This window comes from Gnatocerus cornutus, chromosome 6 (genome assembly GCF_029298725.1).
Source record: "Gnatocerus cornutus isolate USDA-ARS CGAHR chromosome 6, icGnaCorn1.1, whole genome shotgun sequence".
Taxonomy (NCBI): domain Eukaryota; kingdom Metazoa; phylum Arthropoda; class Insecta; order Coleoptera; family Tenebrionidae; genus Gnatocerus; species Gnatocerus cornutus.
The window spans coordinates 12,446,508-12,464,133 of record NC_142238.1 but is presented as its reverse complement, the minus strand read 5'-3'; the positions used below and the strand labels follow the sequence as shown (position 1 = coordinate 12,464,133).

Below are 17,626 nucleotides of genomic sequence, written 5' to 3'. Positions count from 1 at the left end.
GTTAATTAAAATAATTCACTCATCGCTACCTAATTACGTCTTATTTTCTCCTTCTCGTTTGTGCACTTGTTTACTGAACTAAAACATATCTTTAATTAATTTTACAAAGCTCTCCATCATGTCTAGCAAAATTAATTAAGTCAAAAAAGTATGCGTGATTCATCACAATGGAAATTAGAGTCAGTATTTGATGAGGTCTCTTAATTAGTCTGTTTCATGATACTTCCATTAAATGGGCTAATATTTACTTACCTTAATACGCTCCAAACAGACAACTCTGATACCACATCTAGATCAAATACAAGTAGAGAGCAGTTGAGTGCGGTCGTTTAGTAATCATAATCAATATGTACGGGATGTTGTTAGAAAGTGTCCAACATTTTATTCAGGTAAAACTACTAATTAAAAAACCAAAGATAAAGTCAGTTTTAGCTGGAATATGGCGAGACGGTTTGGGAGTTAGTTCTTGAACAAGCAAACTGCAAGTACATTTGCTTTGAAACCCACAAAGTTTACCCAGATAACATCATGGCATCGCTTGCTGCAGCGGTTGCTGAAGTGACATCCGCGTCGTACGACTCTTGCATGAACTTTTTTGGAAGATGTTTCGTGCGGTACTTCTCAACTTTAGGGTAATAATTTCATTAAAACAACAACAATAAAACGACTGTTTAAGATATGACGTCACGGTTAAAGCCACGGGGCGATTCTTCACAGATTTTCTTCAAAGTGTCGATAATATTCATTCGCAGTTTTGTTTTACTTATCCGAAAATGAAGAGTCCTTCGATTTATTTGACGGATATTGATGCAAGCGGGTGTGTTTTGGTCTATAGAAGTGGACGACAAGGGTTTACTCAATATGTCATGGGTTTGGAGGCAAATTAGAGTAAAATTGTAACGTTATTAAAATTTTTAGGTCAGTTACAACAAATTGCTAAAGATTTTTATAATCTCCAATTAAAAGTAAGAGTTCTGGACAAGGCTAGTTCAGCTGCTGGAACAAAATGCAATGTTATTGTTACATATCGGCTTGATTTTGACAATAAGCCTTACGTAAGTAAATCACAGTTTGTGTTTTTTATTTATTTATTCTAATTAGCTAACCACTTTTGATTCAAATGATAAACATTAAATTAATACGATATAAGCTTTCTCTTATTTGTTATTATTAATACAAAATTTTTGCTAGATCTTTGCACATATTCTTACTTTTCCACATCTCTGCTTTCTTTCTAATGAACTCAAGTTAATTAAATCCATTTGAAGATGCAATACAAAGCTAAAAAGTCATCGTTTCACGAAATCACCAGATTCTCCCCATTTCCATGCTCCGTTTTACTGGAACTGTTTCCTTTCGGAATAATGATAAATCCGGAAATGAAAATTATGGGCGTCGGAGAAAAACTTGTAGAAATCTGGAACAAAAAAGAGGACTTCTTGAATCAATCAGTAACAACTTACTTTAAGTTGCGCCGGCCCAAAGGGATAATTTTCTCTTGGAAAAATGTAATGATTTTCTCTTGCGGCAAAAAACTAATTATAAACTTCTAGACGAGAAACTTGAAGTCTGTAATGTTCGAGCTTGAATGGAATCGCGGTTTAGGTGACTTTATGTCGAAGGAAATTAAAAATCAAGACTCTAATAGGTCGTCTCCACTCGAGCTTAAAAATATCCTTTTGAAAGGACAGATGAAGTTTATCAAGGATATCAACGCGATTATTTTTTTGTGTAGTCCAATGTAAGTCGCATTGTCATCAACCCAATATGACCGTCATTTTAAGAATCAACGACTTGGACGAGCTTCCCGAACAAGGTTTATTCTTAAACGACCTAAACCAACACGGCTTAAGCAAAGAAATGGTTTTAGCAGGATGGCAACATAACTCAAAGTAACTTTATCCGGAAAACTCCGCCAACTAATTTCATTCCGTTCTAGACTTGAGATAATGTTTGATAAAGAAACGCAGAGATCTGACGAGCTGGAAAAAAGTTACGATCTTTTAGACACTTGGAAACGAAGAGGAGACGATCTCTTATACTCTATGATACCGAAAACTGTTGCTGATCGTTTAAGAACTGGAGACTCTTCATTAAGTACTTGTGAAGTAAGTTAAAGGAGATTTACGCAAAGTTTGTAGTATTGAAACTTTCAGTCGTTTGAAGCCGTCACTATTTTATTTTGTGAGTTGGTAGGACTGTCTTCCGAGACTGTGAAAGAAGCCATGCAAGTCGTGTCAACCATGAACGCGGTGTTTTCTTGTTTTGATACTTTGATGGATAAATTTGGGGTTTATAAAGTAGTGAAATGAAAGTTAAAAGTTCTGTGATTAGCACTAATTTGTAGGTTGAGACAGTTGGTCAAATTTACATGGCAGTCAGTGGAGCTCCTGAAAGAACTTCTCAACATGTTGGTAACATTGTCGCTCTGGCTATTGAAATGATAAATCAAGCAACTCTTATTAAATCGTCAGATGGAAGTACAATAAACATCAGAATAGGTGTGTTAACTTCCGTTGTGACATTATAACTTTCAGTTTTCTTCAGGAATTCATTCGGGTCCGGTCGTCGCAGGAGTGGTCGGTATTAAAGTTCCTCGATACTGTTTCTTCGGCGACACAGTCAACACTGCTTCTAGAATGCAGTCAACTAGCTCCGTAACTTCTATTTTCCTTACTTTGTCGAAATAAAAACACCACAGTTTTAGCCTGGAAAGATTAACATTTCAGCAGACACTAAAAAACTGTTGTCGTCGGATAAATACAAGATTGAGAATCGCGGAAAAGTTAAAGTGAAGGTGAGGCGGTTACAACAATGACTCAAAATTCCAATTTGTATTTTAGGGTAAAGGAGAGATGGAAACGTTTTGGTTATCAAAGTAAATTATAATAAATATCGACTATGTACAAGAGTAGTTTTCTAACAATAACAGGCATCTCTAGTGTTGCTTTTGATCCAGGAAATGTAGCGGTTCACTCTTGTGTAGACGCCTGGGTAGTTTGCTTGGGCACATCCCTCGCCCCACGAAACGATCCCTAAAACGGTTTATTAATTTTAAATTATGTATAGACGTAGACCGGTCTGAGTGTCTCTAATTACTAGAAAGCCCAAGCCCGGATTAAGAAAATTTGAGGCCCGGGGCTAAATCGTAAAAGGGGGTCCATCGATAAAATTATGCAAAGAAAGCCTGACGTACTTGATTTGTATTTTTTCAATTTCTATATCAAATGTTTACGTGGCAAGGGGCCCCTGGGGAAGTGGGGCCCGGTGCTACAGCACCCTTAGCCTCCCCCTTAGTCCGGACTTAAGAAAGCCAACAGTATTTATAATATTTTCGACTCTGCAACGAAGATGATGATACAAATGCCAAATTAAGAAACACGTTTTTAAGATCCGTTCTAAAATTTTGTAGTCCGGAAGTTTGGAGGAGGTCGACGAATGCAGTTCCTTTAAATTTTATTAATTTTGGTTCGTATTAACAGTATTTTTTCGCGTTTCTCGATAGTAATGTAAAATGTAATTTAGTACAATAATAGACGTATTTAAAACAGTACCATCTGCAAAGTTTTTTATTACGTTTGAAGATAACTTTACCTGCGATGGAATGAGTAGTTCCATTAACAACGTGCAGAGGTCCCCCACTGTCCCCCTAAAACCATATCCCATCTAAAACCCATCATATTATTCGTTCGTTTACCTGACAAGAATCCTTCATTCCATATGAGTAACCTGCACACAACATGTTATCCGTAATTTTATTTCCATAACCAGTTCTTCTACAGTCGATATTGGACATAATCGGTACTTCTACTTCACGTAAAATATTTGAGACTTGACCATGGGCGTGGGTGGCTCCCCACCCGATGGCTACTCCTGCAGAAAACCGATTAATAATTCATGTAAAAAAGTAGAGATTGCACCTTTGTGTCCTGTGAAACTTTTACCAGTAGCTGGTAGGCAAACAGGTCTTAGTAACCCAGTGATGTTAAGATCTTTGTCGAGTTTAAGTAGAGCTATATCATTGTTGTAAGTACCACCGGAGTTGTAATAGCGATGTCTGTAGACTTTGCTTATTCTTCTGGTAAAAATCTGTGATTCAAAGAAATTCGATCTGTCATGGTCTAGAAAAGTTGCACTCAATCGTTCCTTCGCAAAACTAAAAATAAATGAGTAACCCATTGTGATAGAAAATTTTGTAATTTGAACACACCCATTCACACAATGCGCGGCTGTTATCAAATATTTGCTGTTGATAACAGAAGCCCCACAATAAAATCGATTGTTGTACGTTAATGCAGTCATCCATGGGTACTGATTAATTAGAGTTTCAACGCCCCCGACTATTCTTTTATTTTTGTACGTTAAACCACAAGCTGAAACTGAAATTACCAACACGAAAACACATGAAAATAAGAACTTACTGCACGGAGGACAATTTGTCGCTGGTTCAACTTGCTCAACAGGACCCTGAGACCCACCAAAACCCAAAAGTCCTAATAACCAATCCCAAAAAGTAGCTCGCACTCCTTCTTGCGCGTCCGGGTTTAAAACAAAAGGAGCTCCAGTTGTAGAAATGTTATCAAAGCGAACACCTGAAAATTCCGGAGGGATTCCGGGTGGAAACTCGACGACCGCCACCGTTGGCACAATTCGTGATGTGGTGGTTGGTAAACGGTTGGAATTGACAGGATCCACGAATATTTTTGATGTAGAATTGTGGATCTTCCTTACAGGATCTTCAGTTGATGACGACACTGATGCAAGTACCAGAATTTTGATAATTGCGAAGTACATTGCTTTGTTTGCACTAAATGACCAACATGTTGATTTTGTTTTTAACTGTGTGCTTCGAGATTTTCAACTGACTTGAATTAATCTATTCAAGAGGTGAAGAAGAAGTAGGTAACTAGGTACCGTGGCAACAAATGGAGGAATCCAGTTTTAAAAAGAGCATCACGTGCACCATGTTTCGTGAAATGATAATTTCACCCAGTACCAATAACTTTTTGGCAAGGTGGCCCATTTTTCACTTTTAACGTGTCAATAATTATATAACCTGCATCGAAAGTGCAGTATTGCATTTATGTAAATATTTGTTACAATCGTCAAAGATTTTAGGTCATAATCTACATAATAAATAACAAATTTTGCTTAAATTGGTGTTATCAATTGCCAATGTCAAAACCAACAATATAATAACTGCGTCTCATTTTTTTAAATTACACTCATTTACATAAATAAATAATACAAGTGTAGGTAACCTAATAACGCAACTTTTGTCTGATCTCGTTCGATTTCATGACTAAATTTCTAGTAATGCGCAGTTGAATGCATTGTTCGTTTGAATGGGAAATGCGACCTTCACTGTGAAAAATTTCCTACACACTACTCATATCTAGGGCAACTTGTTGCATCTTTCTGTTGGATTCAATGAAATGCACTTGGAATATTTTGGTTAACCTTCGACCATTTTTGGAAAACCACAAGCTCGATAAGCGGTTCTCCCAAACCTCGAAAATTTGGGAATGAATATGCAAAGCAATCTGACAATGCATTTATGTTTTAATTTTGGGAATCTGATTAAACTTATTAAACAAAGATTCCGTTATTCTATTTATAAGTAATGTGGATAAAGTAACTCCTAACTAATCTGAACTCCCTATAATTCGAATGATCCAGTAAATCGAACGACATTTTTCAGATAGGTACATTAAGCTTTCTTTATAAAGACTCTAAAAGTTTATTTTTTAAATATTATTTGTCCCATCTAAAGTCTATACAGGGTGATGAAAAAAATACGCTCATGTTACCTATAATGTTGCAGGTAATTCTTTCCTGAGCCCAAAATTAAAATCAAGACAAAATTTGTGCTTTTTTAATTAAGATAGAAGTTTTCTTTTATAAACGATTAAACTCTGTTTGGATAAGCTTTTTATAACAATTTTATTGTTCGACATTATATATTTTACAGTTAATGATTTTTTGTATCAAAAAAAAGCCAAAAAGTGCTTCAAACCAAGTTTCTTAAACTTTTAAAGTACCATTTCTTAGTTTTGTAGAAAATTTCTCAATGTTGCAAGTTAGTTACGGAGACTACCGAATGTCAAATTTTAATAGAAAGCGTTGAGCAGCATTGCCAAGTTTTCTTAAAAAAAAAATCTATATTGTGAAAAGAAATGGGTTTAAATTAATTTTGCTTTCTATTTCTGAGATGGTTAACTTAAAAGAACTTCCAATTATGAGCGCCTTTTTTTCATCATCTTGTATATAAATTAAATTAATCCTCTGAGTAAATTTAATTCAAGAAATAAACGTTTTATAAAACCAGCCCTTTGCCAAACAAAAATTCCATTTTTTTTCAAATATTCAGTGTTTTATCGTACTACATAATTAAAAAAAAATCAAGTAGGTATGCGTGTTCTTTTAATAAATTAATTTATATGTTTATATCTAGGTTGTTTGTTTTATCTAGTTAAGTGGTTTCAATTGTCTGAATTTTTCGATAATCTGAATAAGGCGGTTTTACTTAATTCGGATTAGCGAGGAATTACTGTATTACTTTTAGTGTATTTCTTCTAGATTGAACCGAATTATTCCGGTTATTTTAGCTAAGAGTAAAAAAACACAAATTTGTCGTGTCTTAATAATATTTTGTATCACAAATCAAATAAAAATTTTAAAAATTTTGAAGTTATTTCTTTTTTAACTACGAGAAAATTAAATCTTCAAGATTTTCGATTTTTGTTTAAATTTATATCTTCTGCTCTATAAATTTTCAATTAGCTCATAAATCAAAAAAACGATCCATAACACAAAAACTTATAAATTTTTATATAAAATAGAATTCTTAATCCGCCATAAAAAGAAAAAATTTCAAACTTTGTATTATCCGATCTAATTTTGTAATTTTGCGGAATCATAAGCATAACTAGACAATTGTAGGTTTAAACATAAAATGTTGGAAATTTTTGAATTATCCTAAAATAGAAAATTCTAAAAATAAATAATAAAAAACATTAATTTAAATATCAACTTCTGACTAATAAAAATCGGATCCAAAGTGAAATTTTTATAAAGACATCAGAGTTGGGAAGCAAATGTAGGCCATTTTGAACAGGATGGTAATAAATCAGCTCATAAAATGCTCTAATGCATCAGCTAATGCATCTGTTAAGTTCGAACGTGGGAAATGCAGAGAAAATGTACATAATAAAGAAAATTAATGTCGCATTGAAGTAACCAATTTGGATAGTTGATAGCTTTATCACTAGAATATCTTAGAAAAACAACAAAATTGCTGCAGGAGGAAATAAATACGATACTAAATAAAAGCTCCGAAGGAACACAATGAAAAACAGAAACTTTAATCATTTTTCCATTCCGTGTTTGTAAATAAAAGTTTCAATGACCCATTTTCTATGTGTGTTAGGAACAAATTTTATGATTCTTGTCAATTGTTCTTAAATCTTCGGAAATGAACGGCTGGTGCATTGCGCAAAGGACGTTTTATCTAACCTAATATTGCGGAAAGCATGCACCTGCGCGCGTATAGCAAAGCAGATATTACTTTTCAAAAAAAGTTTATTAAAATTCGTTAGTTAATTAATAAGATAAGAAACTATAAAACCACTTTCAATGTAAATTTGGCGGGATCAAAAATAAAGAAATTCTGAAACGAGGATGGCGCCTAAATGTTGTAATAAGTCGGTTTAACCTTCGAACCCGTAGACGAAGGTGGAAAATTATCTCAGACCAATTGCGAAAATGTGTCAACCATGCACATGCATCGACCTTCAATGCATATGAATCCCTAGACATTGACTAGTAAAGTAGGTAAATCTGATATCGACGAAAATGGTCAAGGAGAAACCCCTCCAAAATAACATTGAAACATAACAGAGTTTGTATAAAAACAATCCATACCAAAATGATGGTAATTAGTTTGTGCTTGATTTTTATACACGTAAATTACTCAGTATGAATTTCAAATTCGTTGTTGTTGTGATTTGTTTCAACGTTGTGCACGCTTTGCCGGCAAAGGTACGATTCTAAATCAACTTTTCCAATGTTAAGTGTTTGTTTCGCAGGATACACGCAAAGGGAGAAGCGACTGCAATTGTGGTAAGTGCGAAAAATTGAACTAATTAGAGCAACAATTAAGACTGGCGTCCGCCAAGCAGAACCTATAAAACCCAGCTGACTAATTTACTTCAGTGCTTTCATACCTCATTTAATGAAGCGTCACTTTACAAGCTTTCACAATTTTTTTTCCTTTTGCGACTAAATTCAAAGGACCACGTTTTGAAGAAAGTTCGATTTTTAGTGTGTGGAGTAAGCAACAGGCAAATGCGAGTGGTCGGCGGAAACATAACGAAAGTCCACGAGTTTCCTTGGATAGCAGGACTAGGCAAAGGTGGCGAATTTCACTGTGGTGCCACTTTGATCACCAGGAGACATCTATTGACTGCTGCGCATTGCGTCAACGGGTATTTTCTCTAATACCATTCCGAATAAAAAATTCAAGGGATTATTCCAGGTTTGCGGACAGAGAATTTACAGTGGTCTTCGCCGATCACGACAGAGACTCTCCAGACAGATTCTCACAAATTATCGTGCGAGGAGTTAAAAACATAAAGGAGCACGAAGCGTTCGATGCCTTCAGCTTTAACAACGATATTGCCGTCGTGGAGTTAGACGAACCTCTGGAGTTCGGAGCCACTGTTCAATCTGCGTGTCTACCAAACATGGGTCAGAACACAAAACGAGTCGAAACTTTTTTAATTTAGAATTGTAGGTAATGTGGATTACACGGGAAAAACGGCAGTTGTGGCGGGATGGGGGAAATTGGGAGAAAAATTAAAACCCTCCCGAATCTTAAGAAAAGTCGCCGTCCCGGTTTGGTCGAAAGAAGACTGTTACCAATCCGAATACGGGGAGAGCAAAATTTCGGAAAATATGTTTTGCGCCGGGTATCCTGAGGGAAAAAGAGACGCCTGCATGGTGAGTGGAAATCCACAACAATTCTTCCTCTCATTTAGTATTTCTATTCAAGGGCGACAGTGGAGGACCTCTTCATATGCCCAACGACAACGGAAACATGGAGATAATTGGCGTCGTTTCCTGGGGCCGTGGCTGTGCCCGGCCGAACCTCCCCGGAATCTACACCAAAGTCGGCAACTTCTTGGACTGGATCCAAGAGTCGCTTGATGGCGAGTGTCTTTGCCCTCCTCCGGGTCAGAATCCCAGAAGAGCATAACCAGGTCTCTAGTCACGCGGAATTTCCTCCTTGCCAAATTTAACGTATGTGCCAAAATAAGTTAAGATGATGTCAGCGGTGCCAAAGATGTAGTCATGTATTACCATAATAAAGTATTAAATAATATAATTAGTTTTTCACTGCGTTAAATAGTTTGTTGCGTGATGCGCAACGTGGACGAAATAAAAAGTAAAATTAAGAATAATATAAAAACTTCCACGGATGAGTAAGTTGTAACTGTTTCAGAAAACCCAAATCACGCTCTCTTTCAGGCCATCAGTTTAAAAATCTTGAATGAAATGCACGAGTTATGTTAATATTGAGCAGTGTTCTAGAAACCTAAAAAATGCTCCTTATTCCTAATTAACTCAATAATTTGGCGTTTTTGTCCGTGTGAATAATTATTAAATTGTCATTTCACATGAAAGTTTTCTGGTACTTTATTAAATTTTAATAACCTTGGCTTTCCCGTTGGCGCCGCTTTCATACGTGCCTTATTCCCAAACTAGAAACTTTCGATTCATTACTTTTTTAGTAATAAATTGTAATTGCGTCCTTCTTGGGATATAACATGACGTATCTTGCCTCAATACGAGTCACTTTCTTCGTAGGTGTAGTGAAAGAGCTAACAGTCCTTGGTAGACGGTGAAAGCACCACGTGAATTTAACTAATTATTATTTTTAACGTTACTAACCTAAACGGTAAATAAAATCGACTGATTTAACTAAATATTGCAAGACTGGAAGTGTTTTGTGTTCCTAATTTAACAAAGTGGAAGTGCTCGGAAAAAAATCGGGTGAAGTTGAAAGATGACCGTGAATCCCAAAATTGTACACGTGCTATGGTTCTCGTGTCTTCTTATTGTGCCATCGACTAAAGGACATATTGCTTCTGTAGATGTAAGTTCATCCGATAAAATTTAACTTCTTACCAATTAGTCGAAAGTATTGATTATAGACGATGTAGGTTGAATATTAAAACAAGTTCAACAATTGTTTAAGTCTTAGAAATCCAATTGAAATAATAATTTGTTGAGAAAGTTTGTTTTATATTTACACGATCAGTTTTGTGCGAAACTTTGGTATAAAACCACAGCTTTTAACGTCATCAACAATAAAGATTAAGGCAATAATAATAATTTCAGTGGGTGGTCTACACGGATCGAATCACACAATCGTTCGATTAAGGTAAACAATATCAAATTAATCAATTATTGGAACAGAATTGCCACACTGCTTCAAACGCATTGCGAAGTTATCGGATTAAAATTGAATGTTAATCGGCTTAGAATGGGAAGTGTAAATTCTTCGATCAAAGAGTTAATAACCCCATAAATCATCAATTTTCATTAAGCATGGAACAGATTGTACTTGTTCTTACTTCGTGATGTTAAAAATTAATCATCAAAAATTGTCTTTATTGAATGAATGTCAACTGAGTTTAATTGTAATGTAATTAAAACAATACAACTTAATCCAGTCCTAAAATAATATTAACTAAATCTTCATCTAAAACCTAATTAATTCAATGATTTTTATTTTTCCATTGTTTTTTGCTCTGTTTATCTGGACTTGAAATTAGTTAAATTGAGACATAATTCTGTTTTTTGTTGTCTTCTTAGATCTAGTTTTTAGCTCATGTCATGACTATTAATTTACAGCTCTGTAAGTTCCTTCAAGTTTTTTTTTGGAAAATCTGTTTCACTTTCTACATCAGTTATTCAATGTTAAATCCAAACGTTCCAAGCTGCCAAAAAACTTGCAGCCGGGATCTAAACCTCAGGAAATCTATGCTAACCACATTAGTCGGTCAAACCTAATCCCACAAATTAATAAAATTCAGAGAGAAAGGACCACTATGTAAACCAAAACCAAACAACTCTCACAATGGAAATCCTAAGAATAAAAAATTCCCTGATTTCTACTTCATTTTTGTAGAAAAATAAATTCCAAGTATCCAACACGAGCTCTCGAATCACGACAAGAAACGGCAAATTCTTATTCAACCAACTTCTCGGGTTAACATCTTTCCTCACTGGAGGAACCGATTCCAGCGAAGATGACGACGATGAAGCAAAAACAAAAAACTGTACTTGTGGTAAGTTAACAAAAGCACGCTTCATTTCTGCCACTTTCTTCATTGAAGTTTTCTTTTCCGTTGTACAAACCTGACCTCCATGAAGACTTTTTTTCAGAATGTGGTCTCTCTAATCAAGAAAATCGTATAGTTGGGGGGCGACCAACTGGGATTAATAGGTACCCGTGGGTTGCTAGAATAGTGTACGATGGGCATTTTCACTGCGGTGCGTCTCTTCTTACCGAGGATTATGTTCTAACTGCGGCACATTGTGTCAGGAGGTATTCTAATTTTTTGTTTTAACATTCTTTAATTGTTAGTTTGAAAGGTTAAAACGATCAAAAATTCGCATTATTTTGGGGGACCACGACCAGTCGACGACCGAAGACACTCCTGCGAAAATGAGAGCGGTTTCTTCCATAATCAGACATCGGAATTTCGACCAGGAATCCTACAACCACGACATCGCACTCCTCAAACTAAGAAAACCGGTAGAATTCACTAAAAACATTCGTCCAATTTGTTTGCCCTCAGGTACGAGCCATCTCTCATAAACAAATTTACTGAAGACGTGTTTAGGTAAAGATCCGGCTGGTAAAGTCGGTACTGTTGTTGGCTGGGGGCGAACTGCAGAAGGTGGTATGTTACCGAATGTTGTCCAAGAAGTCGAAGTTCCCATTCTTACACTTTCCCAGTGTCGAGCGATGAAATATAGGGCTTCTAGAATTACTTCGTACATGTTATGTGCAGGAAGAGGTGCCATGGATTCGTGTCAGGGTGATAGTGGAGGACCTTTGTTGGTTTCCAACGGAGACAAGCACGAAATTGTGGGTGAGTTATTCGTCCTTGGAAGGCCAATAACTTGAACGTTAACACCCAAAAATAAATAAAGAAGAGGTCAATAGTTCTAAAATCTGGTTTCTAGACTAATTTATTGTTAACACAGCTGCTGTGTTAGATAAATAGAAAATTTAGTAAATGTGGAAAAATAATGAAGATTTTGAGTGTTTGTACTTTCGTTGCAGGAATTGTGTCTTGGGGAGTTGGATGTGGGCGTCCAGGATATCCAGGAGTTTATACAAGAGTCTCTAAATATATTAGTTGGTTGAAATATAATTTGGACGATACGTGTGTGTGTTCATAGAATAATTTATTTATTTATTTTGTTTGTAAAATAAAAAATTGATGCTATTTTTGAGACAATTTATAACCTGTCTGTTCTATTGAACCGGTATTGGACTAGAGATTATGCATGGTCGGTATGCTAATTACAAAATAAAAACTACAATAAGGTAACAAATTAGGTGTCAATGTCCTCCGAAGAAACACCATGTTACACACTTAATCACTTCGAGGAACTTCATGTTCATCATAATTCAACTTAATGTTACACATCAGAACATGCTTGTAATTCAAAGTGTGTTTAAACTCACTTAATAAGATTACTCTCACTAACTAGAGTTTTTTATAGCTCTCATCCAACAATGTTCAAAACGACTATTCAGGTATTATTAATGTTAATCAACATGTTTTGAGACCGGCGAGTTTCAAGTTATTCCCTGACAGTTCGCAACCAGAAGTTGTTGGTGCTGGAGTGAAGATCAATGTAGTGTGGTTATACTGATTTGGTTTTCCACAGTTGGCTTAGTTCTTACACATGATGGTTTCACTACAAGCACTCGTTTGTGTACTGATTCTTTCGCTGGTTCTTACAGAAAGTGGAACTGTAAGTAAGTCTCCAGTTTTTATCTTTGGCGCGTGTTTAATTTGTCATTTCATCGCGAAGATAAATAAAACTTAATGGGATTATTAAAGCAATTAGCGTGTATAGAGAGAGGAGATGCTGCATTTTTTAGTAATCTTACAATCTTAAAGACTAACAGTAAACTGTTGATTTATGCGACGACATCGGCTGATATATTTTTGCAGATTCCAACTTGTACAACTTGTTATTCGAGGCACGTAAATTTTAAATCCGTTAACTATTTCAACGGTTTAATTGTAATTCAAATAAAACTTCGGAGGTGTATGGACTGGCAAAATTTAATTCAAATCAGTTTTAAGGAATGCCGGGCTTATTGATGTCAACACGTTCGAAAACTTTTTAGCAAGTTGCAAATGAAAGTTTGGATGACGTTTATGGGGTTTTATCCAAAAAATTGAAACGCTTGGTTTAGTTATATTTATTATAACAAGGTAATATCATAAATTAAACTATAAAAAAATTACGAACTCATTAAAGAACAATAACATTTAATTGGCTTTAAATACAGGATGTGGTCAAATTATTGGCGAAATTTATGTAAATACGTACGTGTATAATAGAAGCTAATTTTTCATATCTTCATTGTTGTTCATCAAATACATATTACTTTATTTTGTTCTCATTTAATTTTTTTGGTTTTCCATATTTTTAAACCGCAAATTTGACAGTCTTACTAAAATTATAGAATAAGAGCAAAAGCAAATTTTAGTTTATTTAGTTTTTTATTTTTTTATAACATTTTTTGTTAAAATAATTAAAATTTTAGAATTTTTTATGTCACGGTACACGGTATTGAAATTTAGAGAAATAACTCAATTTGAAAAAAACGAACAAAAATACAAATCTTAAAAATGAAGCTTCTTAATTAAATTTTTTAAAAAATTACAGCAGTTATATTCCGGAAATTTATTGGTTTTGACTTCGTTATTAAGTATGCTAAATTACAAAAATATAAAGCAATAATTATTTTTATAATTTTTTATTTTTAGAACGAATAAAAAATTTGAAAAAAACGAACAAAAATACGAATGTTAAAAATAAACATTCTTAATTAAATTATCTAGAAAGTTTTAACGTTACAGCACTTGAATTCCGAAAATTTATTGATTTTGACTTCATTATTAAGTATGCCAAATCACAAAAATATAAAGCAAAAAAAAGATATAATTTTTTATCTTTAGAACGAATAAAAAACTTATACTTAACTAATATGTTATTCAAATCCAAATTCAAATCAGACTTATTTTTAGGAAAATTAAGAGCAAAAATATAAAGCCAAGAGAATTCATTTTAAAACTTTTAAATTTTTTGGTTGTGACGTAATTTTTTTACGTGAAAGTGATTTCTTTCAAGAAAACAGTTTCCATATTTCACTTTTTTCCTCTTTACACACTCATTGAATATTTCCATTTATAAATTCAAGTTCAACTCCAGGAAGTGTAAATTAAATTCAAACACCGTGACGTGAACTTCATTACCTTAAGATATAAATTCCAATTGTTCTTGAACTAACTATCCCTGAAAACAATTTTAATTAAAACAATTACTGTTCCCCACTTAAGCTAGAGAAAGTTTATTGCACTTGATTCTCGCCACTAAAAAATTTTTTTCGCCAGAAAGTCTCTGCTCAGAACACCATAACAAAGAAAATTTTCGGCCCAAAATTTGGATCATTTGGGAACCACCCTCCAGTTAGACACGACACTCCAACATCACCGTGTTCTTGCTGTAAGTTCGTGCTTCACTTTTTTTTATTTTTCTGTAATTCTTATTGTAGCTTGCGGTATTAGAAACGAAAACGGTCGCATAGTAGGTGGAAAACCGACAAACGAAAATGAATTTCCTTGGATGGCTCGCCTTTCCTACTTCAACAGGTTTTACTGTGGAGGAATGCTGATCAATGACCGCTATGTCTTAACAGCAGCTCACTGCGTCAAAGGGTAACAGTAGCATTTCATTTCACAATAAGTCATTAACATTCTACAGCCTCGTTCGCAAGAAAACAATTATCAGATCGGAATGCATTGTACTGTAGTAGAATAAAAAAACGTAAAGTTTGGATAAAGATCGACCCAATTGGCGCAGTTCTAAGATGACAGGAACAGGTTCACTCGTACGATTTTATCCATAATTGCCCATTCCAAAGACAGTAAACAAAAAGTAGCCCAGACCAGTTTGTGGTTTATAAGTTCATTATCGACGACGCTATCCGTATGACCTCGATTAAACCACATTTTTCCAAAGAACTGATTTATCGGATTGGAGACAATAACTATCCATCCTACACTACACCTTCCGATTCTGCCTACAAGACATTAAATTCGACGTCTTTTTATAGGTTCATGTGGTTCATGATCAAGGTCACTTTTGGAGAACATGATCGCTGTGTGGATACAAAGAAGCCAGAATCAAGATTCGTGTTAAGAGCCATCGCTGGAGCTTTCAGTTTTCTTAACTTTGACAACGACATTGCGCTTTTGAGACTCAATGATCGAGTACCAATCACGCAGAACATTAGACCGATCTGTTTGCCGAAACTCAAAGGTGAGGAGTCACCACAATCACATCGTTAGCTCTCTTTCGGTTTTTAGAGCAATTGTACGTTGGAGCTACAGCTGTGGCGACAGGATGGGGAACTTTACAGGAAGATGGAAAACCGTCGTGTATTTTACAAGAAGTTGAAGTCCCAGTTCTTAGTAACGAAGATTGCAGAAATACTAATTATTCAGCTAAAATGATCTCAGATAACATGCTATGTGCGGGATATCCTGCCACAGGAAAAAAGGATTCTTGTCAGGTAACTCGTGCCATCGTAACACGAGCGTTTTACATTTATCATTCTAGGGCGACAGTGGTGGACCTCTGGTAACACAACGACAAGACAAAAAATACGAGTTGATCGGTATTTTCGTTTCAATATCGTGAAATTTTAATTATCGTAATTTTTTAGGTGTTGTCTCTTGGGGAAATGGATGTGCGAGACCAGGCTATCCAGGCGTTTACACGCGGGTCACCAGATATTTAGATTGGATTCTCGAAAATTCTAAAGATGGTTGTTTCTGTCAAGACTGAAAACAGTCATAGTTTTTTGTAATTTGTGATATTCGAATTTTGTGTTTATGTAGTGTGCAATTTAGGTTTATCGAGTTTACCAAGTAGGCAATAAAGTACCTAAACTTACACGGATCTAACAGTAGAATCAAATATTCTTCACGTTTTTTATAATTCATAATGTACGTAATTAAATATACAGTATTCCAAAATTTCGTATTCTTGGGTGGAAGAATTGATGGATGTTTATTCTAATGCGGAATGATGATAATGAATTTGGGCGAGGCAGTAAATTGAGTTTAACATTTCACATTGTTTCAATTTTATGATTGCATTGCAGAATTAAAAGCTAAATTAATCGTTTATAGAGACAATCTCAGTTAAATAGGTGGTTTTTGTAATCTAATTTTTGAGACACAGTTTTTGGAAACCTTGAGATGGAAAATTGAAATGAAAAAAAAAGAATTAATATTACACAAGTGTTTATAAATGTAGAATTAAAGATGGCTATGAATTGTCGAAGAAATTTGCCGCTGATTTCAAATGAGGGTTTAGATTTTTTTAACTTTGTAGTTGACCACAAACACCGAGCAAAGTTAGTTTTGAAAAAAACTGTTCTAGTTGTGATTTGAAGTCTTAAAATCGAAAACTTGGACACAAAGCTGTAACAGACACGTGGTAAACGTAAATGACGTTTTAAATAATTTTTAACATAGTTTAGTTCACTATGAAAACAAAGCGGCAAAATAATGTATGACAGGAATTCCAGAGCCACCCTTGATGCACGAAACACTTATAAATAAATACTTTGTACATAAATATATATAAATGGGGATATTAAAACTTACAAAAAATCTGGTTCTTCTGCTCTAGAATATAGTGATTGCCCACAATTACTGATGTAAACACAAAAATTTCAAAATTTAATTGTCATAATTTTAAAAGTTTCAGAGTTTCAAATTCTTGTCGTTGTGGTACGAGTAGTTGAAGCTGTGTACAGCAAATTTACAAATATAAAGTGGGCTCATGGACCCATAAAAAATTAAATGAATTTAATTTAAAAAAAATAGCTGCACTGCAGCTCATTCTCACTACAAATTCTAGTATTTTATGAACTTTTAACAACAGCTGTCAACTATTTTATATTATCTCTTTACTTTGTCAATAAGGCTACATACACACTTTACCATGTTTATTGGTAATAACTAATAATTTACATTATGTTGCCACACTCTTTATGGGCTTGTAAATCATCGCAACTTCTTGAGAATTCCAATCGATTTTTAAAACGTCTTTGGTTTACCAAGCCAAGCAAACAAAGCATTTAAATAATTGGCCGCAAAACAAGGATATTTGCTGTGTGTTCATTATTTTCTGTTGCTAATTTTAAACTGTCCACACTGAAAGAAAATGCTCAAACTGAACACATTGTGTTCCCGTAAAAATGGCAGAATTGGTCAATTTAAGAACTTTACGT

The 17,626-nt window shown here is 34.6% G+C and overlaps 5 protein-coding genes across 8 annotated transcripts; 4 read left to right on the top strand and 1 right to left on the bottom strand.

The window, feature by feature from the left end:
* The first annotated feature begins 99 nt into the window (after positions 1 to 99).
* Positions 100 to 2,939, top strand: LOC148173040 (soluble guanylate cyclase 89Db-like). 3 transcript variants are annotated; one of them, XM_088040025.1, is made up of 13 exons: positions 100 to 389; positions 433 to 632; positions 677 to 870; positions 919 to 1,055; positions 1,269 to 1,508; positions 1,554 to 1,741; positions 1,785 to 1,892; positions 1,940 to 2,108; positions 2,157 to 2,300; positions 2,348 to 2,501; positions 2,548 to 2,657; positions 2,708 to 2,797; positions 2,844 to 2,939. In XM_088040025.1, exons 1-13 carry the CDS (start codon positions 348 to 350, stop codon positions 2,880 to 2,882), a joined length of 1,815 nt encoding a protein of 604 aa, XP_087896151.1. In that variant the 5' UTR covers positions 100 to 347; the 3' UTR covers positions 2,883 to 2,939. The 3 variants fall into 3 exon arrangements, 2 of the variants coding, with proteins under 2 accessions (XP_087896151.1, XP_087896152.1); XR_015770311.1 differs by lacking the exon at positions 2,844 to 2,939 and having other exon boundaries at positions 2,348 to 2,480; positions 2,538 to 2,657; XM_088040026.1 differs by lacking the exons at positions 2,708 to 2,797; positions 2,844 to 2,939 and having other exon boundaries at positions 2,348 to 2,480; positions 2,538 to 2,664.
* LOC148173039 (trypsin-1-like) lies at positions 2,903 to 5,403 on the bottom strand. Its single transcript, XM_088040031.1, has 6 exons — positions 4,422 to 5,403; positions 4,211 to 4,373; positions 3,921 to 4,156; positions 3,698 to 3,873; positions 3,595 to 3,649; positions 2,903 to 3,035 (listed from the first exon to the last, which is right to left on the bottom strand). The coding sequence occupies exons 1-6, from the start codon at positions 4,792 to 4,794 to the stop codon at positions 2,920 to 2,922; spliced, it is 1,119 nt and encodes a 372-aa protein (XP_087896157.1). The 5' UTR covers positions 4,795 to 5,403; the 3' UTR covers positions 2,903 to 2,919.
* A 2,534-nt stretch (positions 5,404 to 7,937) lies between these two features.
* LOC148173038 (trypsin 3A1-like) lies at positions 7,938 to 9,333 on the top strand. The gene is made up of 6 exons (XM_088040038.1): positions 7,938 to 8,040; positions 8,088 to 8,121; positions 8,324 to 8,486; positions 8,537 to 8,748; positions 8,795 to 9,000; positions 9,053 to 9,333. Exons 1-6 carry the CDS (start codon positions 7,978 to 7,980, stop codon positions 9,254 to 9,256), a joined length of 882 nt encoding a protein of 293 aa, XP_087896164.1. The 5' UTR covers positions 7,938 to 7,977; the 3' UTR covers positions 9,257 to 9,333.
* Positions 9,334 to 9,946: 613 nt separating this feature from the next.
* Positions 9,947 to 12,524, top strand: LOC148173037 (trypsin-1-like). Of its 2 annotated transcripts, none has more exons than XM_088040035.1 (6): positions 9,947 to 10,156; positions 11,195 to 11,354; positions 11,452 to 11,614; positions 11,662 to 11,867; positions 11,913 to 12,164; positions 12,359 to 12,524. In XM_088040035.1, exons 1-6 carry the CDS (start codon positions 10,067 to 10,069, stop codon positions 12,475 to 12,477), a joined length of 990 nt encoding a protein of 329 aa, XP_087896161.1. In that variant the 5' UTR covers positions 9,947 to 10,066; the 3' UTR covers positions 12,478 to 12,524. The 2 variants fall into 2 exon arrangements, with proteins under 2 accessions (XP_087896161.1, XP_087896160.1); XM_088040034.1 differs by having other exon boundaries at positions 11,440 to 11,614.
* A 199-nt stretch (positions 12,525 to 12,723) lies between these two features.
* Positions 12,724 to 16,361, top strand: LOC148173036 (trypsin-1-like). The gene is made up of 7 exons (XM_088040036.1): positions 12,724 to 13,059; positions 14,715 to 14,826; positions 14,876 to 15,038; positions 15,437 to 15,642; positions 15,690 to 15,895; positions 15,943 to 16,000; positions 16,049 to 16,361. The coding sequence occupies exons 1-7, from the start codon at positions 12,991 to 12,993 to the stop codon at positions 16,168 to 16,170; spliced, it is 936 nt and encodes a 311-aa protein (XP_087896162.1). The 5' UTR covers positions 12,724 to 12,990; the 3' UTR covers positions 16,171 to 16,361.
* The last annotated feature ends 1,265 nt before the right edge of the window (positions 16,362 to 17,626 follow it).